Below are 19,895 nucleotides of genomic sequence, written 5' to 3' on the forward strand. Positions count from 1 at the left end.
ATATCGTCAGCACAAAGTAAGGAGTGTAGTATACAGAGCAGAATGAAAGCAGTGACTGCTAATCATCCTGAGTACTCGTGATGCCCCACTACACTAGAACGATGTCTCTTAAACACTTAAGTCTACCAACTCACTCTCCCAGCAACAGCCCTAGTGCTAGATGCTGTTCTCCTTTTCACAGATAGGAAACCGGGCCACAAAAGTAGTAAGTCCTTTTCCCCAGTCGATAATAGGAAAGCCAGGAAACTAAGGGTGGCTTTATAGACTGTCCCTGATCACTGTTCTCTAAATGGCCAGGTCTGCCATGTTTTGAAGACTCAGTGATCAGTCAGGTGAATGTCTGGTTTGAGCAGGTCCTTCAGCACATTCTGGGGCCAAATACATCTGTGACACAGTCAGGCAGCTTTAGGTTCTCTGAGTCTCATACATGATATGAAGAGACAAAGGGCTGTGTCAGCTCTGTTGGGGAGGAGGCCTGTTGGAACATATGATTCCAGCTGAGTTATACAGGAAAAGGCGGTGAAGGTCAGAGGAACGGTAGGTCAGGCAGAGGACACTAGTATAGAGGCCAGCACACTCAGGTAAAGTGGCTCAAGAGGAGAAATGGCTGGCTGCACAGAGGCGAGTGAAGTCAGAGGTGGGTAACAGACACTCTTACAAGGAAGTGAAAGCCATAGTCTACAGCTTGAGTTTGCAGAGGCCCCAGAGGCCATTACTTAGAGGGGAGACCCCTCGGGAGATGATGGAGAGCTAGCACCATCTCAGAGGAAGGTTGGAGCACAGGCAGTAGAGAATGACGAGTTATGTGGGATGTTCTAGAGGTCAGGGTGGCTAGTAACGGTGCAGCAAAGGTCTCTGCTCTGAGGTTTCAGAATCTGGATGCAAACCCACACATTCTCACTGCGGTCTGCAGCCTTTTTCGGTGTGACGCAGGTATCTCCTCCCCTCCTGACTAGCTTATGGTTGATTTGTGAAGCTTTGTGGAGCTTCATAATAACTTCATGAAGAAGGCAGCCACTTATTTTTAGATAATAAGAGGTAACCTTCAGCCGGCTGCTGTCTGAAATGGTGCACCTTTGTTCAAGGGGTCACCCTGACAAAAGTCTTCCTTGGGAAGGCTTCCCTGCTTTGCCCATTAGCTGCGACCTCCAGTTCTGTCACACTTGTCAGAATGTGACTCAGCAGGTCCCAGGTACCCTCAGATAGCCGCATGTTTCAGTGTGAACTTACCTGCTGAGTGTGGCCTCTGTTCTGAGAGACTGTGGCTGACTTCCTGTTCACTGCCTAGTGTAGTCTCCAGTCATTGTAACTGAGTACTGATCCCACTCGGCTTTTGTTTTCTTAGCCAAAAAAACCCTGTGTGCTGTCTGTCTGTTTTTTGAGACAGGGTCTTATTCTGTAGCCCAGGCTAGCCATAAGCTCCTAGTCATCCTCCTGCCTCCACTGCTTTCTGTCACGTTGCCCCTATCAAAGGCTCTGCACAGCATGTCTTACTTAGTTTATGCTTCCCCTTCTTCCTCACCTCCATTAGAAGCTCGGCTTTGTGAGCATCTTGTTCCCTGCGTACTTAGAGTAAGCACTTAAGAGTACTGTCCTTTCCCATGTAGCCCTCTGCCCTTCTGTGTTCCCTCTCTTAATGAATAGCATAACCAGACAGGTACATCTCCCTCCCATTTCCGCACTCCTGCCTCTCCATCCTTCCTGTTTCTAACTAAATACCTCTTAAACCCTTTCTGTCATTCCAGATCCACTCTACTCTCATAATTCAGGCCTAGCTGTCTGCTTTCTTTCCTGCAGCCTCCAGACCATTCTCCTGGTTATGTAACTGGAGTGACCTCTCAGAAAATAGATGTGACCCCTCACCACCACTCACCCGCCCACCCCAGCCAATTCAGAGTCCCCGTGTTTAGCGGGTGAACCTCTTGGCATGTTACACAAGTACATTGAGTCTGGCTGCTGGCTGTATCTTTGGCCATAGCTTTTAGTTATTAGCAGAATGAACTGAGCAAGCCTCATTTGCTCTCCCCTCAGGGGATTTGCAAGCATTATTCCTTATGCCTGGAATAGCCACAGCCTCTCTACCTGTCCCGTTGGGCCAGCTACTGCTGGTTACAGCAGATCTGCTTAAGATCTTATCCTTCAAGAAATTCTCTTTGACTTCTTAGTGTGACTGGGTGCTTCCACCGTGAGTCCCAGAGCACCAAAAACCTGGCTCAGCTCTTTTTCTTGGAGGATTCCTGGACCCTTAGCTCTGGCAGAATGAGCCAAGCCAGAGTGGGGTTTCAGGCTTCAGGTGTCAGCGAAGTCTCTTGTACTGAAATTCGAGATTGATGTTTGACTTTTTCACTGCAGCCCAGGAGGCTCAAAGTATGTGTGGTATACCACCACACAGTCCCCATTTCCAGCCTAATGATTTGAATGATTCCAGCGTGTATTTGGCTGGTTCCTCACAGGCAAGCTGCTTGGCAGGACTGGGATTGTTTGTATTTATTTGGTGTGATGTGAACATCCTCTGTCATGTTTGGCATATAAAAGTGGCAGAAGCCTTCAGACTCACAGCACTGGGGGGATGTCCTCTTTGATGTTAAAACCATCCCCTACCAGATAGCAGAACTGTGGGGAAGTGTTGACCCTGCTTTGGGAGGATGAAAGCTGGAAGACAGAGCTGGGCCTTGCTCTGATGACAAGCTCTAAAGTGACAGTTAAATCTTATTAAGGTCCAATGACCTTTTGCAGAGGATCCGAGCTTTCTAAATGAGCCACAGCATTGCGTTCTGGTTAATTTTTATAACTTTTTTAATGGGACACATTAGCGCTGTTATAAACCTTGTTAATTAAGCAATAATCTCAAATGCTCCCTCGCAGAGGGACACATTCCCAGCAACTGCAGGTGATTAATAAGTTAGAGTCTAACAAAAGCCTTTTAATCAACCTGAGGGGCCATTTCGAGCTGTTACCCCAGGAAATGAAGATGATTGGAATTCTGTGGGGGCTTCTTGAACACATTCTTCAGTGCATGCCCTTCTCTTTCCACTTTCCTCAGGGGGCCATCATGCCTACCCTCCTCTCGCTTGCTTCTCTCTCCTGCTTTTATTGTGTTGAAGACCACTGGAAAGACAGAACTCTCCAGTTTCCGATTTGAGACACCACTGGATACAGACAAGTACCCTAGGTTTTTCCCAGGGGTACCTGGGATTAGAGCCGTTTTTGAGCCTGAACTTCTCTCTGATTTAGAGGAGTTCAGCAAGCTTGCTCGACTGTCCATATGCTCCTGACTTAGGGAAGTGGGGATGATCAGATTTTATCACAGTCTATTCCAATAGGCAGCTCTGCAGCCATGGGAACAGAGTGCTAGGTCTCCTCACTCAGCTGGTGGTTATGAGCACAAGAGAATGAGCAGGACTAGGAAGGTGATAATTGGAGCCAGGATCTTCTGGGAAGAGAGGACAAGGACACTTTCCTTGTGGGTGCTTTGTAAGGGAAGGGACTGTAGGTAGACAGAGCAGAAGACCCCAATGTCCGTCTTCTTATCAGTCTTTATAGACGAGTGAAGATAGATGAACGGAACACTCGGGGTGTTCAGGGGACAATTGGAGGCCACTTAAGGCACATTTATGTCAAACTCCTCTCAGTGAAGAGAAGAGGCAGCCCCGAGAAAGCACACTTGTGGCACACACTCCTGCAGTGGATGGCAAGAAGAGGTGGGCCCTACCCATACTTGGAAGGGCAGGAAGTGGGAAGCAGCGATGGATTCTGACCTGAACTGCCTCTTCACTCGAGTCCCCAGGTTTCTGCTGTGTGAGTGGAAGGCTTAGCACAGCTCTTCTTACAAGCTGCCGCCTGCTATCACCTCTCTGGGTTGACAAGACTGTGCTTACCCATCATGATTCCTGTCACTTGGATTTTTCCATGAGGAAACCAAAGAAGTTGTAGTTTCACCCGTGGTTATACACCCTACCTAGATATTTGTGTGTGTGTGTGTGTGTGTGTGTGTGTGTGTGTGTGTGTGTGTGTGTGTGTGTGTGTACATAGAGGCTAGAGGTCAGTCTTGTTTCTCTCTTGCCATTTACCCTATTTTTTGAGATAGGGTCTCTTTACTGGCCTGGAAATCAACAATTGTTCTGGGCTAGCTAGCCAATGAACCCCAGGAATCCACTTGTCTCTACCTCCCAAGTGCTTGTAATTCACCATGCCTGGCTATTTTTTATGAGTTCTAGGGATGGGACTAGTGTCTTCCTGATTTAAGGCCATAACTTTCCCAACTGCCTTATCTCCCTACTTGTTATATCTAGAGTTTTTATATCTTCTCAGACTTCCCTAGAAAACCATTCATTCATTCATTCTTCATTCATTCATTCATTTCTTCATTCAACATATATTTATGTAGTATGTATGTATGTATATATGTGTATATATATAACATATATATATATGCTCATTTATCACTCACTGCACTCAGCTCTGGGAAATTAAGAGTTGCATAAATATAAAATAATTGTAACAATCCCACATGGGTATTATATTTTTTTATTGCTTGAAAGGGGCTTACTTATGTTTACCCATCATACTTGGCTTCTTTATAAAAGCTACTTTAGAGTTCGTTGTCCGAGTTAATGATTAGGGAATTCTAGGGTGATAGTTTGTATCAGATCTTCAGGCTGGGAGACCCAATGAAAATCAGGAGCTAGTCAGGTCTTGTCCAGGCTGGCTCTGCCTCACCATAGGAAGTAGTAGGATGTCTCAAGGAGTAGCTATCCTAAGCCTCGTTAGTAGTTACTAGTAAGAACGAGTCCTTTAAACATAAAAGTCTAAGGATGTGGAGTTTTGTTGAAGTTACAGGGCAGCCAGTATTATTACCACTTAGAATGGCAGCCAGCACAACGTGGTTTACCAAGCATCACCTGGTAAAGCTGAGAACCATACTCCTTAGTAGTCAGCATTGCCGTGCCTAGACTGGTAACTAGAGAGTTTCTCGGATAAATATCCTCAAATATTGGCCAAGCTGTTTGCAATTGCAAAACCAGGTATCCATGGACATTCAGATGCACAGTTCAAAATAGGACAAAGTCACCCAGTAGAGTACTTCTCGTCAGTGAAGGTGGGTGACCTTCACTGGGTGATCTGCAGCTACATACTGCCATATTGTGTGTCCTACTGGTAAAATCAGCAAATCAGACTGATGGACAGATGGACACTTTTATTAAAAAGCCAAAAACAGGAAAAGAAAGTGGGACATATATCCACAAGATAACATTAAAAGATTTTTAAAAAGCAAAAGGAAAACTAGGAGAGTGGTTACCATTGATGAAGGCGGGTGTGATGGGAGCTCACCATCCAGGGCTTTCAGAGGCATGTGGTAATCTGAGGCATCATCAGTAATTTTAAATAGGGTCTCACGATGTAGCTCTGGCTGGCCCGAACTCGGTGATAATGTAGCCCAGGCTGGCCTCCCAACTCACAGAGATCCAACTGCCTTTGCCTCCTGAGTGCTGGAATTAATGATATGTACCACCACACTTGGCTTTTACTGTTATTTTTTAAGTGTACATTTATCATGTTTAGCTCTACTTTGCGGTAGGACTTTAGTGAAATAACCATGTAAGATAATGTGAACCATTATTTGGAAGTATGTCAGGAGGCATAGCCTCTCTCTTCTCCTTAAAAGACTTGTTCACAAATTCATCATTAATCCTTGACCTTCCTGTCTCTTCCTCCTGCCTAGAGTGTTTGTATGACAGAATAGCACAAGAAACGGTGGATGAAACGGAAATTGCACAGAGACTCTCCAAAGTCAACAAGTACATCTGTGAGAAAATCATGGATATCAACAAATCTTGTAAAAATGAAGAACGAAGGGAAGCAAAATACAATTTGCAATAAACTTTGAATTTTTTTCATAAGGCCTTTGCATTTTCTTTGTGTGGTGTATGCATTTCGGGTGATGGTGCCATCCAAATAGACTACACCAGACATGGCTGTGTCTGGGCAGGGGCCTTTAGGGCACTGAGGTCAGTGTCTGATTCTGAACTTGAATTCTGAACATGGACTTCCTACTTCACAGAAGGCAGATGGATTCACAGAGACTCAGCATCAGGCTCACCACAAGCCTCATGCCATCGCCAGTGTTGTTGTGGAAAGGAAAAGCACTTTTTGCAGGGCTGTAAAGCATCAGAGTAGCCTGTCGGGACCACAATACGAACTGTTATGTTTACCATTGGAGGACATCTATCTCTGCTCCTCTATTTTGTTCTATAATAAAATTCCATTAATTATTGATGTAGACAGTTGTTCTCATTTATATATATATATATATATATGTGTATATATATATATATATATATATATATATATATATATATATATATTATTAAGTGTGTGGTAGAGGTAACTGGTGTTGCATGTGGCCTGCAAAGCCTTCTCTAGGGAAAAAGCCTTCAGGTGAAGGAGAGAGATCCCTTAAGAACCATGGTTCCTGCAACAGCTCTAAGGAGCAGTCTCAAGTCATATCTCACTTACATGGACGAGTCTTGGACCACTCAACTTTCCCAAGATGATCTGTGATTGGTGTCTGGAAGATGCTAATAATCAGGTTCCCTGATTCAGTTGAGCCTAAATTTGTAAAGAAGTGCTTACTGGGAGCCTAATAATGTTGCAAGCTGTGGTACAGAGTTGCATCCAGAAAATGGGCTGTGTCGGCGGCTATCAGTTTGTTCATTCTCTTTTGTTTCAAATGTTCTTTCAGGATACATAATCATTAATCTGCTTCTTTATTCGGCTGCTGGAACCTTTTGTCTCCAGCACATGTTTTGGGCCAACCACCTCCCATCTTCCCATGGACTTGAACTTTTCTTTATGCAATGCCAATAAAGTAAGTGTGGCATTTTGGAAAGGGCAAGGGCTTTGGACAAATGCTTCTAGGTTCTAAGCCTGGCTCTCCTGCTTGCTTTGGCATTAACATAACCTCCTCTTGCCTCTTCTTTCTGTTCCATAAAAGAATACCTGCCTCGCAGAGTTGCTATAAGGATTAGAGATAAAATATATAAAGCACTCAATAAATGTCAGCAATTGTTGTTAACTACCTTTTTTTTTTATTTTGGACTTTTAGACGCTGTTCTTTGATCTGTTCTTCAAACTCTCTTTTAATTTGACGATCTATAAACAAAAGCTCAAGGTTGAATAGGTGCAGTGGGGTGCCACTCTGAGACCCTGTATTTCAGTAAATCCAATAATCCTTTGTAATATAATAATGAATCTAATAATCCAATGTGAACCAGTGTGTGCTCGCTGTGGTAGATATAGACAAGAATTTTCTTCTGTGGTATTTCCCCCACTCTCTGTAAAGTGGCTGTGTGGTCTTAATGCAAAGGCATAACTTTTCAAAGTCCTTATCAGTAGAGTGAAGAAATCAGGCAATGTGGAGGAATGATAGAAACTGGCTACACAGCAGAACTTGTTAAATGGGTTAACTCATTTCCTAAGGGAAGGAAAGTTTGTGATTGCCGTTCAGCCAGTTCTTGTTAAGATGTGTTCACTTTTCAGCTAGGATGGTAGCCGGTACCTCTCATCTCATACTAGGGAGATGAGGTGGTCCTGGGCCACCTGCCTAGGAGTGGCTCCACCCACAGTGGGCTGAGCCCTCCTACATTAACCATTAATCATGAAAACACCCCACAGATTTGCCTACAGGAAAATCTGAGGGAGGCATTTTCTCAATTGACAATCCCTCTCCTCAGATGACCCTAGCTTGTGTAAGTTTGACAAAACATTAGCCAACACAGTGAGTTTGAGGTCACCTTGGACTACAGAAGACCCCATCTTTAAAAAATCAAATCAAATCAAAAGATGTGTTTACTTTTACACCATCAGGCAACTGGGGTCTAAGTGATGCAAAATGCCTGAGAAGCAAAAGTGTCACTGTTGACCTCATTCGATTTCTCCCTAAGCATGAGGATACCCCCAGGCTGTGTGCATTCCTCAAAGACTAACCCACACTGCTGCCTCCCTGGTGCTTGTTAGTTCAGTGGGAGAGACTGCGCAGAGCACTTTGTGTGACCTATGTATATGTTGGGGACAACAGGACTGTGATAGACTGGGTGCTGGATTCGTCATTGTTTTACTACTGTGTGTTACTAGACTCTAATAATGATTCCTAATTCAGCATTGTGTGGAGGGGAATCCAGATCCTCCCTGAAAAGGGGGCTTTGCAAATCTATCTTCCCATCTACTATTCTCCATAGACTGTGAAATGCTTCATTTCTAGCTGATACTGCTGTTCAGAGAGGTTCTGGAAACTTCATAAGACAATGCCTAAATATCAGAGTTGGTCATTGGAGACAAGACTTTGAAGCTTATACCCAACCCCCAGTTCCTATTGGGTGCTCAACTTCCTGATCTACCATGTAATAGACTCCAACACATGCTCCTACCATAATCTAAGCCCCCCCCCCCCGTGCCTTCCCCACTATAGTGAATAGAACCTATCTGCAATCATGAACCCAAAATCAGTCCTTCATCTCTTGTTATAGGTTTTGTCAATTTGAAACAAACCTAGACACACTTGGGAAGAAAGGACCCTCAATAGAGGAATTGCCTCCCAGATTGGCATGTTGGCATGTCTATGGGTCATTGTTTTGATTACTGATTGTTGTGGGAGAGATCAGCCTACAGAGGACAGTGCTATCCTTAGGTGGCTGGCCCTGGACTGTGTAAGAAGTATAGCTGAACCTGAGTCTGGAAATGAGCCATTAAGCGACACCCTCCTTGGTCTCTACTTCAGTTTCTTTATCCAGACTTCTGCCTTGAGTTCCGGCCTTGGCATTCCTTAATGACGGGCTACCTCTAAGTCAAATTAGTCCTCGCCTACACAAACTGCTTTTAGTAAGAATGTTTTAGCACAGCAACAGAAACCTAACTAGGACATACCCTAACACACACACACACACACACACACACACACACACACACACACACACACACACACACACAGGTGTCAATCATCTTTAACGTATAAGACAGAAGAAAATTAGAAGTAGATACAACATGGCAACATGTTTTTCAGAGCAAGGCTGAGGGAAGCAGGGGTTTCCTGTACAAATTACACTGACTGGAATGTTCCTGGTACCTTAAACACTCATGAATGAAAAGGGCTCAGAAAAGGTTGAGAAATGTCTTGCCTAAGGCACTAGAGCTGGCAACAAATGTAGATACAGCTCCTAGGAAAAGATGGGAGGGAGAGGGGAGACAGTGAGCCAGAAGCTGGAGGGCCAGCCGGCCTGCAAGTTGGCATCATAATAGCAAAATCAAGAGAGATCCTGCTTTAAACCCAAATAAGGTCAAAGGAGAGAACCAACTCCTGAAAGTTCTCTCTCCTTCCCTCTCTCAATAAATAAGTAAATAGATCAATCAAATACATTGTTTTTCCTGAAAGATAAGTGAACCATTACAGTAATTTATTTCATTTAAACATCTATGTAAAGCTTGAAGGTTTTCTGTGGAGCAGAGAATCTTAAGAATATGCAAGGTAGGGCTGGAGAGATGGCTCAGCCGATAAAGGCTAGGCTCAAAACCAAAAATATAAGAATACGCAAGGTAATTAAAATACAGTTCCTTTGACTTTGACTTTGAAGAGCCTGATTCAATAAGCGCAGGACAAAGTAAGAATGTGCATCAGAATACAAGCAACACTTTCAAAAAATACCAGCCTATTTGAACTCATTGAGCATATGCACAAAAGGGTTAAGAGTGTTTTCTGAAAAAAACAAAAAACAAACAAAAAAAACAGAAACCTCTATTGGTCCCTTTAAATCACCTGAAGATACTGGCTGTTGAGTCTAACTTTCTGCTCCAATTACTGGGGATCTTCCCTAGAACCTTGATTAGAGTTAGTTCACATTCCCAGAATTCTGTTTGGTTAGGGACCATTCTGAAGGTGGCTTTCTGTCTAAGTACTAGTGATCTCTCCAAAGCTTTCTTCCTCCACTTTCCTTTCTTTTCTTTGTGGGGGTGTTCTAGACAGTGTTTCTCTGAGTAGCCACAACTGTCCTGGAACTCCTTCTATAAACCAGGCTGGCCTGGAACTCATAGATATTCACTGGGGCTGACAAGGTAGGAACTCAAGGCAGATGCACTGGGATGAAAGGTGTGCGCCATCACCTCCCCTGCATCTCCCTTAACTTCTACAGTTGGATTCCTTTGATTCTTGTGGTAGGATAGTGTGTCTTATTGGGCAGGATTGGTCACACCAAGGTGACAGAGCCCGAGTCAATCTCCAGAAGTTGTGACCCCAGGTTCCTTCAAGTGAAACAGGAAGGTGAAAATCAGTGTATTTCTGGCCAAAGGAATGTATGAGGAAGACCACTTCCCTCCTGCCCTAGTTTGTTTCTTGGGTGCATTTCTACATTGTGATATTTTTTTAAGTATAAAGAAAAATAAAAATAGCTATAGATTTTTTTCTAAGTAGGGAAAACATTTCAAACAGTACTGCAGGAAATAGTATAGTGTGGACTTTGTCCCAGGACCAGGTTTGCACTTCTCTCTGCACATTTAGCATGGCCATTTTTCATGTTGTTCCCTGGAATTCAAAACGATCAACTCTAACATCCACAGAGTGGGTGGACCGAAAGTTACAGCTGGGTAAACCATCTAGTCAGTTGCTCAAATCCTTACAGTAGGGTTAACCTGCAGATAATCCAGACTACGCAGGGCTTCACTGCATGCTCTCATCTAGCCTAGCAGTACAGGGAACTTGAGTCAGGTAGCAGTTGCATCCAAGTTCACATCTCAGCTCTACAACATCTCAGCTCTACAACTTACTACCACACTGAAAGCCAGGCACTTCCTCTTAACATTGGCTTCTTGACTGTAAGGTGAAGTAAACAGTATCTGGTTCCCAAGCTCTTAGGAAATCTGTGGAGCTAACTGAACTGCTGCGGCATGAGTGACTAAATGGCCATCAAAGTTAATGTTGCTATTCATCATCTCGCTTCCTGCCCTCTGCCCTCTGCCTACTCCTATTCATCCCTTTACCTGAGAATGTGCCTCTCCGGTCTCTAACCTGCCGCCCTTTGTGCGAAGTTCCTAGCTTTTATATCTGGCTTTGGCTCTTTGGATATCTAATGCAACGATGCATTGTTGGGACCTGGGATCCAGGCTGACTCCCTGCACGCTTCTAGCTCCACCCACCAACTTCAGTCCCTGTCCCCTGTCTCCTGGCCCATTTATAGCTCCTTGGAATTTTAGATCATTTATAAATAAAACTTGATGGAACCGTTTGTATTGTCATTCCCTTTAAACTTTCATGTGTTTTCTTAGTGTGGTTTCTCCTCAGCCAAAAGGAATGTCAGTTGCAGTATTCTTTATGCTTTAATGGGTGTAACCACTTTTAAATTTTTTCTCCCAACTTAGTTGGCAAAAATATGTGTTTTATTATATTTTCATGTTTATTATTAGGACTGAAGTTACTCCAGAAATGCATTGCTTCTTTATAGAAAAGAAAAACTTTTTAAAAATTGCGACCATGTTTCAGTAGACTCCATTTCTTTGTCTTCTCATTTGTTTACTGTGGTCACAAAAGGTGTGCTTTGGTATCCACAAACACACACAGCAAAAGACTTCTTTCATCTTTTGTAGTGGAGAGATTGGCCAGTGTCTGCCAGGGCACTTTACAAGGTCGTGTAACCTATAGGTCAAAGATGAACTTACAGATGTCCCATAGATGTCCTCTGTACCATAACACTCTTTAACATGGCTCCACACCCTGACGTAACAGCCATCCTTCAACCCAACAGTTCATATGAGTCCATCTTTGAAACGTTTCTCAGTTGAGCTAAAGCTTCCCTGAGGTTTCTAATGTGTCAAATCATCTCTTTATAGTCACAAATGCTGCTTCTAGTGATGGCTCTTTGCAGTGTTCGATATGACATTATTGCTCTGGCATATTTCACCAGCCAACCCATAGTTCAAATGCTATTCTACCAGGTCTCACTGTATGGGGAAAATGGGGACACTGGGTTTAGAACATCCTATATTATATCACGGAATCTTGGCCTTTTTGGTATGTGACCTTGAACATGTCCTTAACCTATCTTAGATTCATATTACAGTTTGGTTTCTGTTGCTGTAATAAAACATTGATGAAAGCCAACTTAGGGAGAAAAGGGTTTATTTTAGCTTACAGTTTATAGATTATAATGGCAGAGAGCCAGGGCAGGAACCTGGAACTGGGAGCTAAAGTACAGACCATGGAGGATGCTACTTAGTGGCTTGCTCTCCCTGGCTTGCTTACCCTAAGTGTGTGTGTGTGTGTGTGTGTGTGTGTGTGTGTGTGTGTGTGTGTGTGTGTGTGTGCTCTCCCATATCTATCAAGAAAACAACCTATGGGTTTGCATAAAGGCTAATCTGATGGGAGCGTTTTTTAACTTGAGGTTCTTCTATCTTCCCTGATAATCCCAGTGGTGGTAAGTTTATGAAAGTCTGACTGGAGCATTTCTATGTTCTCTTATGGAAATGGGATATCTGCCTCACAGGATTGTGTCAAAGATGTTGTGAGGAAAACCCTTACTTTTGCATCATCCTGGTTCATTAGAGCTGTGAGCACTCTGGCTGCTCTTTCAGGACGTATTTCCAAAGACAGGACTCAGGGATGAATTCGGGGCTCTAGGAAGCCTCTGATCCACAGGGCATTATCACCTTTTATTCTGAGAATTCGAATCAACATCTTTAGCAATAAAATTGCCTTATACTAGACTAGGTAGAGAACTTACAGAATAAGGTAAGATTGAGAATGTGTTTGGAAACAACATCACCCAATCCTCTTCCCACTTTTGGGCCACTATCTCTGTCCCCGTAGTTGTTCACGCTGCATCAGGAACCATATGAGTTTTGAAGCCAGAACAACACCCAGTGAATACAGTCTTGACTTCGATATGTATGTACTTTTAGAGGAAGCTGAGCAAGTTTCCTTCAAGTCTTCTACCTATCACTGTGCCTTCCATGCTGTCAATATGGTAATTGCACTGACCTCCTATTGTACAGTCAGTCAGTCCCAGCCCTGGTAAATGTGGAGTTGTTTTATCCCCCTATTCTGGCCCCTTTTATCATAACAGCTCTTCAGTCCCACTCCCACCCCAAGTCATGTGGATTTTTGGAATATATTTCTTAAATGAAACGCAGGATTTTGCATTCATCCCCATCATATTTCATGTTGTTGGTTGCAGTCCAACATTCCAGCTGGTTGAGGTCTTCTTTTCCAGTTTTGTTTAAGTTACAAAAGAAAACTCCAAGGAGAGCCAAAACCTAAAAAGAAAATCCAGCCATAATCCCAAGAGCCAAACCCAAGTTCACGGTCATCCTTTCCCCTCATGCTTCTGCCTCCATGCTCTTCTCACAAGTGCAAGCACCCCCAGCACCCCCAGCATGCTATGCCGGGGCCTAGTTTGCATAGCTACCATCTCACTACCCTTCCTGGCACTGGGTCAATGTTATTTTCTTAACTCTTTGTATGGCTTGTGGTCTCTAGCCTCTTGCTATTGGGAATTGCTACCTGGGCCATCTTCTATGATTGTTGATTGTTTCCCTCCTACTGACTTCTTTTTCTTTGTAGAATAAATTCCAAGGAGTGAAATAATTGGATTAAAAGATAAGAGCATCTTTAAATTCCTCCCCATGTCTCACTGTGTTGCCTCCCAAAGGACTCAGCCATATTTTAAGCAGAATAAGCAGACATGTGTGTACTACTTCCCAAGAGTATTGCCTGTATTTGGAATATTCAGTTTGGCAAATTAGCATTCTACATAGGTATACTGTTTCGACTTCTTCCTTTTGTGAGATGCATAAATCTGACCCTTTGCATCCTTACTAAGTTATTCATTGTAATTTAAAGTTAATGCTGTCCTCCACTAGAGACCCCTGTAATTGTCTCACTAACAAACATCCTTGGAACTGAATTATTTCAAAAGTTCTAACATTATTTTTAAAGATTTTAAAATTGTGTGTGTGTGTGTGTGTGGTGTGTGTGTGTGTCTTTTAGATAAAACAAAGGTTACCACACAACCTAATAACCACCCACTACCTGCAGAATTGTTGGGAGCATAAAGGGGTGGGGGCTGCGGTGTTCCCTCTGTACACCCAATTCCATGCCAAATGGCTCTCCTTTTCTGACCCTTCCTCTCACCAGATACCAAGCTATCTGGGAAGACTACTCTAACTCTGGGGCTCTGCACAGTGATTCTAATTTCCTGACTTGGGTTTTCTCCTCTGTGGACAACTCCAGTCACAACTTACCTGATGATCTGCTCGCAGGATTCAGTGAATTCCTAGTGAAAATGCCTAGACCAAGTAAGACCTCAGGTAGAGCCTTTGAGGTGTGGTGTCCCAGGTACTCAGCAGTATGCATGTGACCTCACCTCACATGTACATCCCCAACAAACAGAGAACTGATCTTATCTAACAGGGTATCTGTCTTCATTCTGCCTCTTCCAGAAATGTCTTAACCCAGAACTTTCATGACAAGATGGTTGTCTCCCCATGTTCACAAAAACTATGTCTTTTGTGGCCTCTGCTTGGCAACCATGAGGTCTTATGAAGGCAAGGCTTTTCAGCCTGCATTGAAGACCCCCTTCCCCAACACTTCCAGATGCAAACTCCCGTCACTGTGTGTCCATCTCTCTCGATGAGCTCTAAGCCATTTAAGGTGGGGTACCATGTGTTTGTTTTCAGGTTCCCTGGTCTTCTCACAGACTCTGTGGGATGAATAAAGTTGAGCTCTCCCTAGAAGCAAGCCTGTAAGAAACTGAGTACTCACACAGTTCTGTTTTCTGAGGGCATATACCCTTGAGAGTTAGAAATGCCCTTCCTAGGCAGAGAGTAGTACCATGATGTCATCCTGGTCTTGCTCTCACAGGTCAAAGTGTGGTAGACTTCATTAGGATAAGAAAGAAGGAGGAGGTTGGATTGGAGAGTCTGAGGATTCGGACCCTTCTTGCTTGTGTTTACTCTGGGCTCTCCCACTCAGCAGCTCTGAGACTTTGGGCAGGTTACTTCTTTGATTTGGAACTCAGTATTCTCTTCTATAAAAGGCCCTTTCTGGACAGCTCTAGATACATAAAACAACTGAGCTGTGAGGTGGGTGAACCGGCCATAACCTTTCCTCGGGGGCTACTCAGTGGCACTTTTGCTAGGTCCGTCAGCCCTCTGGACTTGAGAGTCATTCACCACAAGAAGCAGATTTAGTTTCAGGAGAAAGAATAAAAAGTCCACACTTAGGAATGTTGCCTGAAGCACTGTGCACATGGGGCAACCAGGAGGGTGTTCATCAATTACACTCCTCCCTGTGAGGTGACAGAAGCAGGGAATGCCAAGCCCTGGGAGCAGCATATGCTACCTGTGTGGGACTTGGAACTGATGGCTTCCTGTCTATGAACCTCGGTTATAACACACAGAACTGTTCCAGCCTTTAAAGGCAGAAATAGCCCTAACAGCATCCTGGGATCCACAGAACACCCAGGGGGAATCCAAAGGGTCTTCCAGATCCCATTAGGAAGCAAATTCAAGCCTTTAATGCTTACTTGTCTTCCTGAACTTTCGGGAAGCCCCAGTCTGGACTTGGAGAGGCCTCACCTGGAGGAGGAGACTGGAGCTCATTTTTCCAATGAGCCTTTTAAGTTATTTTCATTTTGCTGACTTGCACTTTTCTGAGTTAAGGAGCTTTGGGAGATGGTTCTAGGCCATTTAAGTAGAAAGCCTCATTGGCTGCAATCTCTCGGAAAAGGAAGAGATTTAACACTTTGTGGCCTGGACTGTGGCTTCCTCACTATTTCTAGGAGGCAGGTAAACTCTGGAGTGTTTCTACTCTTCAGAGAACTTAGCCTATGTGCTGGCTAGCCTATGTCAACTCGACACACTCTAGAGTTATTTAAAAGGAGGGAACTTTAATTGAGAAAATACCTCCATAAGATATGGCTGCAAGGCATTTTCTTAATTAGTGATTGATGGCGAGGGCCCAGCCCATTGTGGGTAGTGCCATCCCTGGGCTGATGGTCCAGGGTGTGTGTGTGTGTGTGTGTGTGTGTGTGTGTGTGTGTGTGTGTGTGTGTGTTGTGTGTGTGTGAAATAAGCAATGGGAACAAGCCAGGCCAGTAAGCAGCATCTCTCCATGGCCTCTACATCAGCTTCTGTCTCCTGATTCCCGCCCTGTGTGTTCTTGTTCTGTATTCTTTCAGTAACCTGCTACAGTGTGGAAGTGTAAGCCAAATAACCCTTTCTTCCCTGAAGTTGCTTTGCTCATGGTGTTTGATAATAACAATAGTAACCCTGACTAAGACAGTCCAGGACCAAATAGAGCCAACCTTTCCAGAGTTAGCAAAAACAACAAATAAAACCAAAGAATGATTTGGTTTGTTGGAAAGGACTACCTGAGTTTTAAATTATGCTTCTGAGGTGCCTGTCTGCCTGTCTACCTGCTTTCCTTTCCTTTTATTTCCTTCCCTTCTTTTCCCTTCCCTTCCCTTTCTTCTTTCTCTTGCCTTGTCTTTAGACAGCCAACAGGAGCATGCCAAGGCCTTCTCTGTATCCTTTTCCCAGCACAGGGTCAGGGATCTGATTGTTTAGTTGATCGTGGTTCTTAGGGTCCACAGCTAAGATTCCATGTGTTTGATAACATGATTGTGTTTCATTTGGGGCATCATTGTCTATTTATTCTGATGAAAGCACAGTAATCCTGAGAAGTAGGACACTTTCCTCCCTGTCTCAGGGTCAGACAGGTAATAAATAAGAGGGCAAGGATTCAAATCTGAGTCATCCTGAGTTCACTGTTTCCCTCAGCATAGCCTTAGTCCAGCCAGCAGTCAGCTCGATGAGCCAGCATACATACCTTAGTTCTGCTGTTCTGAAAAACAGAGTCAGATGTGTCCTCTTCCTTGACAGGACTCCAATTCTCACAGCCTTCCTGAACTCCTTCTTCTCCTGTGTAAACCAGGCTGGCTTCAAATTCACAGAGACCTACCTGCCTCCTTGTGCCTGTTTGGGGGCAGCCCTTAACGGTCAGCAGGGGAAAGAGAGCAAAAAGACTGTAATTTTTCAGCAATTTAAAGTAAATACACACAAAGTAGAAAGAAGAAACAACCCACCCGATCCACTCCAAGTGCGGCACTCCACACAAGTGCTGCGCTCCACACACCTACCCCTCGGTGTACCTGAAGTGCAAACCAGGCCTGCAGCTCAGTTTCAGTCTCACACAGGGGATGACTGCTTTGTCCTCACTCAAGGGCTCTAGGGAGGACTAAATTACAGATCAGTCAAAGGCATTTGACAACTGTGAAGTACCAAAGGACTGTAAACAGTTGCTATCCCCTTCTGTGCTTTTCCCTTTCTGACTCAGATGCTGGCAGCTACAAGAGCAGAAACAGGTCCTAATTCATCTCCTGATCCTAGACTGAGCTTAGGAGCTTTGACTGGCTGAGCCCTAGGGTGCAGCACTCACACTCTGAACCTCCTCTCTCACCTTCCAGCACTTAGGCTTAAAGGGCTGCTTGGCTTGAGCAGGAAATATTTATCTCACCTGGGACACATAAATCTACTGTCAACTGTATTTTCAGATGTTTTGGAGAGAGTGCTTTGAAACCTAGTTCTCAATCCTGGGCACAAAGAGTGCTACAGGGACCAGAGGCCTCCCCACCCCACTTTCTCTCCCCTCTGGCTCCTTTCCTACCCATGCCCCTGAACTGACCTTTCTCACCTGCTTGGCTGGGGCCAAGTGCTAATGCAATGTAAGTGGCCTAACTTGATTAAGGACATCTTTAAACTGAGTCCTTCCATGTCCATATCTAATTCTCTCTGCCTTTATTCCCAATATAAAATGGAGATTCAGAGGTCAGCAAAGCTCCAGTGAGCAGAGCCAGGAGCAAATCTGATTGTTGACCTGGGGTCTGCGCTGTCTCCATGGACTTTAAAGGCAAGGCTGCACCCAGAAACACGTTAGCAATAGGATGCATCGATTCCCCACCTTTCGATCCAAAAGAGTGGCAGAGGCAGCTAGAGAAGCTGCCGTTAGGAACTTCCTTTGAATTTTGAATGTGTAGTCTCTAATTAGACTTTGCCTTAATTGCAAGATTTCCATGTACCCCATGACTGCTGTGTGCCCCGTCTGGGGATAAACACATCCATCAAGTGAGAAGCAAATTGTGGCTGTTGCCTTGGCCCTGTCATGCTGTTGGCTTGCTCTTCCACAGTTCCTCTGGGGACTTAGCTTAGCCTTCCCCTGCTAAAGTGCTTTGGGGCCCATATTTTAATCAAAAGTGTACCTACCTCTAGGAGAAAAAAGAGAGAGAGAGAGTATGGATTCAGCTCAAAAGTGATTAAATTTAATAACCAAAAGACCAGAAAAAAGGCTGCTTTGCTGTGCATAATTTCACCAGATATTTCTTCAGTCACGTGGCCATATTCTATATGCTGTATGGGGACACTTTATTAAAAATGCCATTTATTTTAACAGCAGCAATAAGGGAAACACACACTTTCCCTGTCTTTCTCCCCACTGTGTTAAAGGCATTTGTGGTTATTAAATTACTTCTGAGTAGAGGAATGCCTGTCTCCAAATTTACTCTGAAGCATTGCAGTAAAATGATCTCAAATGTTTATTCACTCAGCAAATACTCACCCAAAGCCATTCTGGGCCCAGTGCCTAGCCAGCACTCGCAGCCCTTGGATGATGAGGTAAAGCAGGCAGAGCTCCTTCCTGCATCCCATTAGCTCCTAGAGCACAGGGCAGGGCAGGCAACAAAAGCAGATCCTGGGACCTGGCCTGTCTCTTCAAGGAGCCAGTGGATGGATGGATGGATGGATGGATGGATGGATGGATGGATGGATGGATGGATGAAGGGATGGGTAGATCTAGAAAAATTAGCATGCACTAGTATCTCAAGGTTAGAGAAGCAGTTGCATGGAGCCTAAGAGGATATGTGAAAGATTAATAGTTCTCTTAGAGTGTCCTAAGGAGGGCACTGACCAGTTGCTGGGCGATTCCTCTTAACAGACAATAGGCACTGGTGTTACAGGCAAAGAGAAGAGGGAGGGGGAAGATCCAGGGCCATGCAGTTTTCCTAGGAATGTCCACAAGTTGTTGCCACTCTTGTTTTACCTCAGCACCCCATAACATGTAAGAAAACAAAGTTCCTTTAGAGCAGGATGGGAGGTTCAAAGGTGGGCTAAAGCTGAGGTGACTGTGTAGCTCACTGCTCCTTCAGCCCTGCAAGAAGTCCAGTGTGGAGACAGGATCAGCTGAGAGACCAAGCTGCAGAGGTGAACCAAGTTAGGGCTGTAGTGACCACCTTAGGAACTGGACTTGGTGTGAGATGTTTGCAGGGGTTTTGAACATGGAGGCCCATAGATAGAAGGGAAGGCCACTGTGGTGCAACCCTTGGTCATGGAACATAGGGTGAGACCGCAGAGAAGGGAAACAGGAGGCTAGTGAGAGAAGCAGAGAAGCATGAGACCATAGCAGGGCCAAGCTGAGGTAATTTTCTGACTAGAGGGGAGGCACAAGGGGGCTCCACTGATTCTGGCTTGGCAGAGTCAGGAGACACGGATATTGCTGGCCAAGGGGCAGGGGTGGGAAGGGTGCTAGGGACCTGTCCCTGAGACACTGTAAAGGGCTGTGCAGTAGCAGGACATGTGCTCCAGGACCCTTTGCCTGAACATGAATTCCATTGTTTGAAACAGTGTCCATCCAGATGCAGATCTGATGTTTACAGAACCAGAATCAAGCTGACAGGTGCTCTTTAAGATAAGCAAGCAATGGCCTATGGAGTAAGAGGTCCCAGCATCTGACATCTTACTGCTGAAACCAAGATGTCTGGCTCTCACCCCCATTCCTTTAAAAATGGTCCTGTGATAACGGAAAA

At 44.5% G+C, this 19,895-nt stretch overlaps 2 protein-coding genes across 12 annotated transcripts in view; both read left to right on the top strand.

Annotated features, from left to right (window-relative positions):
- Positions 1-6,280, top strand: part of Bend5 (BEN domain containing 5) — a 45,991-nt gene extending 39,711 nt beyond the window's left edge. For 6 of the 8 annotated variants that reach the window (XM_087549866.1, XM_087549864.1, XM_087549867.1 and 3 more), the window contains one exon: positions 5,723-6,280. In XM_087549866.1, coding sequence (XP_087405992.1) covers positions 5,723-5,880 — 158 coding nt within the window. In that variant the 3' untranslated portion in view covers positions 5,881-6,280. 8 annotated transcript variants of the gene reach the window in all.
- Agbl4 (AGBL carboxypeptidase 4) overlaps positions 1-19,895 on the top strand; it is a 1,315,938-nt gene that overhangs the window by 1,112,733 nt on the left and 183,310 nt on the right.

The sequence above is a fragment of the Rattus norvegicus genome, chromosome 5 (genome assembly GCF_021556685.1).
Source record: "Rattus norvegicus strain SHRSP/BbbUtx chromosome 5, alternate assembly SHRSP_T2T, whole genome shotgun sequence".
In the NCBI taxonomy this organism is placed as follows: Eukaryota; Metazoa; Chordata; class Mammalia; order Rodentia; family Muridae; genus Rattus; species Rattus norvegicus.